The 8,712-nt window shown below is 34.7% G+C and overlaps 1 protein-coding gene across 2 annotated transcripts in view; it reads left to right on the forward strand.

Moving 5' to 3' along the window:
- Positions 1-7,634, forward strand: part of LOC129981733 (soluble guanylate cyclase 88E-like) — a 283,599-nt gene extending 275,965 nt beyond the window's left edge. The window contains exons 13-14 of one of the 2 annotated variants that reach the window (XM_056092694.1): positions 2,210-2,388; positions 6,033-7,634. In XM_056092694.1, the coding sequence (XP_055948669.1) occupies positions 2,210-2,388; positions 6,033-6,305 (452 nt within the window). In that variant the 3' untranslated portion in view covers positions 6,306-7,634. Of the gene's footprint in view, positions 1-2,209; positions 2,389-6,032 lie in introns of those variants that run through there. The other variant, XM_056092695.1, reaches the window with a different exon arrangement.
- The last annotated feature ends 1,078 nt before the right edge of the window (positions 7,635-8,712 follow it).

Raw genomic sequence — 8,712 nt, forward strand, 5'->3', positions numbered from 1 at the left:
TACTATATATGATTTATAAAATCGCGGTCTATATTTAAATTTAGTTTTGACTATTTTTCCGAATTACGTTCATTGACCCAAGCGGCACAAAATATAATTCCTAAGGTGTGTAAAGCATTTTTCCAACTAGAATGTGTCAATCATTAAAGGTTTAGAAATGATCTATCGGATCATGTCTAGCTTGAGCATTCGCTTTAGATTTTCTAGTTATAACAAAAAAATTTCGGAATAATGCTTATAAAGAAATACAGAAAACCTTCTGTTTAATATCTAAATTTCTATTAAACGGGATAAAAAAACGCAAAAATTATTAATGCACGAAAATCCTTATGTAGAATTAAAATTTCAGCATCTCCATTCCAATAAATTTCAAAATGCTTTCCGAATTTTTGAGAGGGAGAGTCTTTAAATGTAGTACCTTCTGCAAATTGCATATATAAAATTTATGATGTAAAGAAAGTGACGAATACGCAGTGCTCAAAGAATCTGAAGTTTATTTTGGTGGGAGAAAAATGTTTTCGCATGAAACAAACATTTAGTTTTGTTGTGAAATAAATAAATATGAATGGAATTTTAAATTTAGGAAGAAATTGTACAAGTGTTTCATTCTTCATCAGGAATATTTATAAAGATTTTAAAAATATTTGAATAAATGCTTAATTTTTCACCAGAGAATTTATAAAGAATTTAAAAATAATTGAATAAATGCTTAATGCTTCATCAGAGAATTTATAAAGATTTAAAATGATTGGGAAATATCTTAGTTTACAGATTTTGTTAAAGAAGCTTCAAAAATTGAATCACTACGTTGCTTGAAGTTACACTAACTAATAACTGTACAAACATCAAAGATACTCTATATAAAAAAATGGAACGAAATTTGTCGTATAATAAAAAGTGCTTTTTAACATTTTATCTCTGTATCGTTTAATTATACTATCCATACATTCTTATTCCATTTAATGAATATTTAGTTAATATTTAGTTATGCTTTCTATTTTTTTTCTCAAAAAAAATTAATAGTAACTTCATATAAATCAATTAATATCAATTTTAATAGAATAATTAATTAATAAATTCAACACGCATTTCATTTGAAGCCATATATTGTTACGGATTTCACCGCCAGGTTCGCTTGATAGTGGGTGTATGGTGTGAGAACGCAATCAGGAAACAACGACGTTTATTTACACGAAGAACACGAATATACTGACGAAAAATATTTACAGCCGAGACGAACACAGGACAGCACAGACAGTAGCCCACAAGTAGTAATCGACCGCAGCACACAAAGCCCCAAACAGAATCCAGCAGGAGAGGGGATTCTCGGAGTTTCGCTCTTCGGTCTCTCAACGGCTGAACTTCTCACTTGCTCTTCGCTTTAACTGCCGACTCGCTACTACGCACAACATACGACTCTGCTTCCACAGTAGACAATAGGACTCGGCACACAGCAGTTCAGCGCTCGTTCCACACAACGCTGACTCTCTGCTGTTGCTTCGCGATCCTCTCGAAGACTACTTGTCGGCGACTACACCTACAATTCAATTCACCATTCAATTCGGGATGACAACCTGCAGCTTGAGAGTGCTGGCCTTTTTTATAGTTCCCGGGCGGTGGGCCGAGAACCTTCTGGGCCAATCAGGGCGTATCTCGTTTCCTATTGGATGGATCGTGAAAATTCTCGAAGTTTCCAGCATTATCCATTTTGTCGCCAAGCCCTGAGATCACTGACGCGTCACCCGATCAGCACCCACAGGGCTGATCGTTAAAACGGCCTTTCTTACGATGGCACTATTCGTGATGGGAAGGAAAATTACAGATTTGTAACAATATGCATTCGTCATACGATATTTTAATAAAACCACTTGAATATCTCAATCACAATACAATTATTTCTGCTCATAACATCGAAAATAAAATTGAATTTTTTTTTCTTACGTAGTTTTATGGCGTTATCTTCTTTCTGATCCGAAGTGGATGCCACAGTCAAAATAAATTTCTCATGCATCACGCGAATATAAATTTAATGCTTTGACAAGATATTTTTCGACAACGTATCCACAGCATGTATTACCAAACGGCAAGTGCATAAATACCTTGAATGCATCGAACTTTTCATTTATTCATATACAGTTCTTAATATTTGCGATATCCCCCGCACATCTGTGAAATTAAGATTTTAGAAATCATTTTCTTTTCTTCGCAGTTTTCACGCCTAGCATCCGAAGTGAGGAGGATCTGTCCATGGCTATGAAAACAAATCCAGATTTGTCAACTGTTGGTATTCAAACAAGTCCTCCTTCTCATTGTCCTGCTGTGTTAATGTCTACCTATCATAATCCACGCAACTGTCTACGCGAACAGCCTCTAGTGTCTAGTCAACACGTAAGTAATTCCTTTCCCGATGCAAAATCTTTTTCGAGAAGATTTAAAAGAACTTTTTTTATACCAGATTTAATGGAAATTTATTTTTGATGGGTGTTTACCAAACTATAAATTTGAAATTTCACGACATTTGATATTCAGACAATTAAAAAGTTATGGAAATTTTGACATTTGTTTTTATTTTTCTTGTATAAGACATACAAAGAGAACGTATTGTAATCGGCAAATAATTCGAAAATATTTTGATTAATCTCCTCGTTTCAGACTTCCCTGAGTGCGCAAACCACATTTTTGGATCTATATCTAGCTAAGAATACGGTAAATCAAAAACGTTTTCAGCAAAGCAGAGAAAATTTCTTACCTGGTCTTATTGCCAAACATGTAATAGCTGACTTAATATATATCCGACCCAAACGGAAGGCACGCGGATAACGCCACCTGGACGGCAACACTGACGGGAACTGTGGTTGAGTCTTAAGGGCCATCACTGGCCACGGTGCAACGATTCCCGTAGGCAGTATGAAATTACTTATAGAAGGTCATCGATAGGAGGTAGCTGACCCCCACCATTAAAAGAGCCCACCAGGGTGGAGAGAACCAACTACCAAACCGGAAGTTACTTATCCCCCTCTCCCTGTGGGAGATATCAATCATATAAATTTATTTTAATCAAATTTAGAACGAAATGCACTGAGAGAAAATCTCTTTACCTGGCTGTTCGAGAAGAGTGGATTCGATAGCCACAAAACATAAAGAGTTAGACGGATAAAATTTGGTATATAAGTTTTAAGCGTCTAAAATATATATCTGCATGAAGTTTGAAACCAAATCTAACAAAAGAATGGGCGTCTATGTGTTTGTGTTTTTGAATCTAAGTGAATTAGGTGCCTCAAAAGAGCAATGACTTAAATAATTTAAATTTGGTATGTCATCTTGTGATTAAAATTATAGTTCTATACTAAATCTCGGTTTCATTTAGTCGGAAAAAAGTGGTTTCCAAAATGCTTTTAAATTATTATTTATGGAAGTTATCGAATGCAAAACACTAAAATCCAGCTTAATTTTTAATTAAGTAAAACGATCTGAAGGATTCCTTGTTCCTATAATTCCTGTGGCCGCGACGAGATATAGTCCTCCACAGCGTTCTTGAGTTCGCCTTCCGAGTTGAAGTGCTTCCCTTTCAGATGTTTTTTCAGGAGACCAAACATATGAAAATCGCAGGGGGACATGTCCGGGCTGTAGGGCGGATGATCGAGCTGTTCCCACTTCATCTTGGCCAGTTCCGCGTGTGTTAATCTGGAGACGTGTGGACACGCTTTATCATGGAGCAAAATCACACTATCCGTGAGTAGCCTCGGGCTTTTGTTCTTGATGGACCTGCGTAGTCTTCGGAGTGTCTCACAGTACACATCGGAGCGAATGGTTCTTCTGTGCTCGAGGAATTCAAGAAGTAGCGAACCTTGAACATCGAAAAAGACGGTGAGCAACACTTTGCCTGCTGACGCCACGGCTTTTAACTTTTTAGGAGGAGGCGACGACGTATGCTTCCACTACATGCTGCTCCGCTTTGTCTCTGGCTCGTAGTGATGGCACCGGCTTTCATCAGCTGTGATGATCCGCTCCAGGAAAACAGGGTCTTCGTGATACCGAAACAGATATTGAAGTGCTAGCCCCATACGCAGTTCCTTGTACTGGTCGGTCAACTACTTCGAAACACACTGAGCGCATACCTTCCGATAACGCAACATGTCGTGAACAATTGTCCACACTGTTCCAACGCTGACATCCACCTTCACCGCCAACATTCGCAATGTGACACGCCCATCACTTCTCACTAGGTCATCCGCCTTGTCGATGAGATCGGCCGTGATGATGTTTGTCTGGCCTGGTCTCGGATCATCAATCAAACTCTCACGGCCTGCACGAAAGCGGGCACTCCATTTTCTCACTGACTTGTATGACACACAGTCCTCCCCGTATACGGTAACCATTCAGCGATGAATAGCGGCCGTGTAACACCTTCCGCTGTCAGAAATCGGATAAGCCGCGTGCTCCTATATCGTCGAATTTTGCGATGTGAACGCCATCCTGTCTTCACATGCACTACCACGTCAATTGGACGACGCTCTTTATAAGAGCCTCTACTCTCTACTGCGCATGCGGATACCCGCGAATGCTCCGGTCCATGCCAGAGACTTCAATCTCATCCCTAGATGTCTCGCTACGTTCTCCCATAGCGGCATCGGCAAATATGTTAACGATTACATTGTTACGACATTCCGTACCTTTTCATTTGAACACCCCTTGTATTATATTATATTATATTTCAAATAGGGTTTATATCATAAAATATTTTGCAATATAAATATGTACTAATGGTCTATCTAATATTTAACTTACAATATTCTTAAATTTTGCGCTGAATGAGGTGATTTCGAACTAAATCTGATGCATTACCATTACCAAGGTGCAGCTGTCTTCTTTCATTCGCAAAGTAACTTCAATTACATGTGGATGCTGAGGAGTTTCTTGCTGATTGTCTCGGTATGGAGTTTTGGAACCTGGCATACCTGGCAGCAGTACAAAATCGATCATTGACTTTTTATTGAATTGATAAGTTAAAGATTAAAGATGTTTTTGCATTTAACATAATTAAAATTATAAATAAATACATTTTAAAAGTATATTCTTTGAAAAATTCAAAATAAAAAATAGCATATTAAATTATTGTTCCTCCTAAGCCAAATTAAACTATTGGAGAAAATAACTCTTTTCTCGATTCGAGGACTGGATGATTGATGTTGGAATTTCTGGCTTAACCATAATAAGATGAAACCCTTTTGCCCAAAAGTAAATGGTGAAGTCAGAAAAAAATCCCACACTAACAGATGTAAGTTTCAGTTTCGGTTCACTTTTCAATTCTGTTGAAGTGTGTAAGAACTGAACCAATGATGGTTGTATGCTATATAAAGAATTCGTGCACGTAAAATGAAATATATGTAAATAATTATCTGTGCCTGTGTCATCGCCCAGCAAATAAAAAAGATGACGAAAGAAAGAGAACGTGTGTATTAATGATTTTGATGTTTATACGATTTAATTCATGTTGGGATACCTCGATTCTTCTGATTTAGAAGTTCTCGGAATGACAGGTAAGAGTGAATTTTCTCTTACAATTCGATAAATTTGAATTTGGGGCCGACAAATCCCAAAATTTTGGAACATTTATTGTTTGATGAAATTTTTCTCCAAGAACTTAGCGTGCTTTAGAATCCTCGCTATTATATGAATTTTAATATTGACTGTGGCCAATAACTTCATTTTCAACATGAAAACCTGCTGTAATGATTATAAACTTTTATAAAGAAGATGAAATTCTTATTAACTTGGCGATTTTGGGTGTATCTAGTTATTTGGTTATTTTTAGCCAAATATTTAATTTTACGTCATTTTTTATCTTAAAAATTTTTATATCTGTTTATTTTCTTATTTCTGTTGACTGTCTGATAGTTTTTTTTATATGTATGTACAGATTTTCTTTATTTTTTTAAAAGTCAATTGTTATTCAAGATATCATATGTTTCATGACTGATTAAATAATTTTTGACAACAAATTATTAACTTACTCTCTCGAATTCTTGTAGGAACCAAATGGTTATTTTTGTTTTCGTCGCGAGCGTCACAGTTGCCGTCATTGCCACGTCACAGAAAACCCTTCCCCGTGCTCTTGCTCTCTCGTTCCCTGCCACCTGCAACGCCGCACTAACCTGCGCGACAGCATCATCTCACGTCCAGCAAAGAAAAACAGTGTCAAGGTCATCCACGTCGCACCCAGGGTCAGAGATACCAGTGAATCTTCCCGCGACAACGAACATGCGCGCCCACTGATAAAGAGCAACAGCTGTGTTTTTCTCTGACCCCAAATAATTGTGAATGGATAACCTGTGATAATTTATTCTGTAGATTTTAATTCTAAAATATCCTTTGCCTACGAATGCAGATATTTTTTCTGAGCAAATGTAAATTTTCTGATAATGTCGCAAAGTACTTTCCTAGTCCAGCTGATCTGGAATAATGTATCAATTTCAAGTCAACGTGAAAGAAATGTGTATTAAAAGAGGCAATTTTTTTCATCATCAAATTGCTTAACCTTACGCCCTAATATAACTAATAGATGAATTTCAGTTCATCTATTAGATTAATACATAAGTTTCAACAGTTCTCAGTATCTGTGTCTATACTAATTTACGCAGGAAAATTATAATTTAGCTATGAAATGGCAAATATTAAATTATATATATAATCATTCTTTTTCCCATGTTCTGAAAGGCATACCATCTATAATGGTAGTGCATCTGACAAGGGGAGGGCACGAGGTTGAAATCCGAGATCGGCATGAGATTTAGTATAATGATAGTGAGTATAATGAGATTTAGTATAATGTCCATTCATGAAAATATTAAAACGAAATAATAATATATTAAGATTATGAAATATTAAAATTATTAAATATTTTTGGATAAAAAAATTAAAAACATATTAGTTAAAAGCATTTGTAAATTTTTAATTGAATAAGAACTATTTAAAAAGAAAAAATAAATAAATAAATTCTCAGCCAGGTTCGAATCCTGACCTTCCGCATATGAGATGGTTACCTAGACAACCATGCCACAGGGATCACCCGACGGGAGTCAAGTTATCAGTATATAAGTTTTACCAAAAGTTTGAGAACCATTTTCTCGAAATTGACTGGCCATTGCGTTTTAATATTTTCATTAATGAACATTCTAAATGTATACTAAATCTTAATCGATCTCAGATTTCAACTTCATGCCCTCCCCTTGTGAGCAAAAGTTTAGTTTAGATACTTTAATTCTAATCATCACATCATTGCAAACCTTCTATTTTTCGTCTTAAAAATTTAGCTTAATAGAAAATGAATATAATTAAAATTTTTATAACATCTAAATATTTATCCCAGTAATTAATATTGTATCCTAAACAACCTACAATTCTTTTTAATGCTCCACTCTGAATTATAGCGGATATCATTTTTCTGGAGTATATTCTTTAACGTAAAAATCAATTAGCAGTGCTTGAATATATTATTTTGCAAAACAAAATTAATAAACGTAACATAATTAGAATTTTAAGCAAATGTTTATTGGCATTTATAGATTCATGATATTAATAGCCTTGTTTGCTGTATTGCGAATATCAACTTTAATAATATTACTGTAATCGAATTGATAGCAGTTTTAAAATAATAAATAATTTGTGTTTTTCATTTAAAGTATATACTATACATATATTATGAAAGAAAATTTTAGTGATTGATATTACCAACTGCCTATATTATAGAACTTATTGATGCGGCATTCATTGTTACAATTTGGTACATGAAAGTAAAAGAGGACTGAGCAAATAAGCGTGTTCTAATGCAACCTTACAAAACTGAAGTTCTTTACTTTCCATGGTTTATTAAATTTCGGCTTAAAATTATCGTTTTCTTTTCTTTTTTTTTCAAAACTGAAATGTGAATAAAAGCACTTTGGTTAAAACTTCTGAGCCATCAAATAAATGCTAAGTGAAATGATGGATATTTTTCTCCTGGGAGAAATTTTTATAAACATAAAATGCATAGAAAGAGTTATTCTGTATTTTACAACAAATATAAATATGTATATGTAAATGGTGGTTCAGCCATGCATATCTGTCAGCTGGAAATTTTCCAACTGCTTCTTTCACTAACCGTAACTGCAACTTCACTTATTCGTATTTAAAAAGTTCTAATTTTCTTTATACTCACACACATGCCGTTTCTAAAATAATTTTTTTCCCTTCAAAAGCACTTCACATTTCATAACTCGAGTTTATTGAAATGGATAAGCACAATTTTGGAGAGCATATTAGATGTATTATATGATTGTTTTACAACATATTTCGTGAATATAGGCATATTTGTGTAAATATAGCACTTACCATCATGAATATGGCTGGTTTTTCAGAAAAACGTTTCATTGCTGTAGAAACTTCAAATAAATGTTTACTCACGTATTATTTGGGGTAATTGTAAACTTTTATGATAAAACTCATTCCAGCAACTTGCCCTCTTCTCCTTCTAAGACATTTCTCGGTGAAAGGAATATTCGAGAAAAAATATGTAAGTATTCTCAAGACAATACAAATCTCTAAAAATTATTTTTTAGATTAATTTTTTTCTTAATACGCATTATTCAGAATGTTTGGTGCAGTGACACAAAATAAATTATTTATTATAATTCATTTAGTGATATCATGCGCATTAGTTGGTAATTTGTGACT

The sequence above is a fragment of the Argiope bruennichi genome, chromosome 8, assembly GCF_947563725.1.
Source record: "Argiope bruennichi chromosome 8, qqArgBrue1.1, whole genome shotgun sequence".
In the NCBI taxonomy this organism is placed as follows: Eukaryota; Metazoa; Arthropoda; class Arachnida; order Araneae; family Araneidae; genus Argiope; species Argiope bruennichi.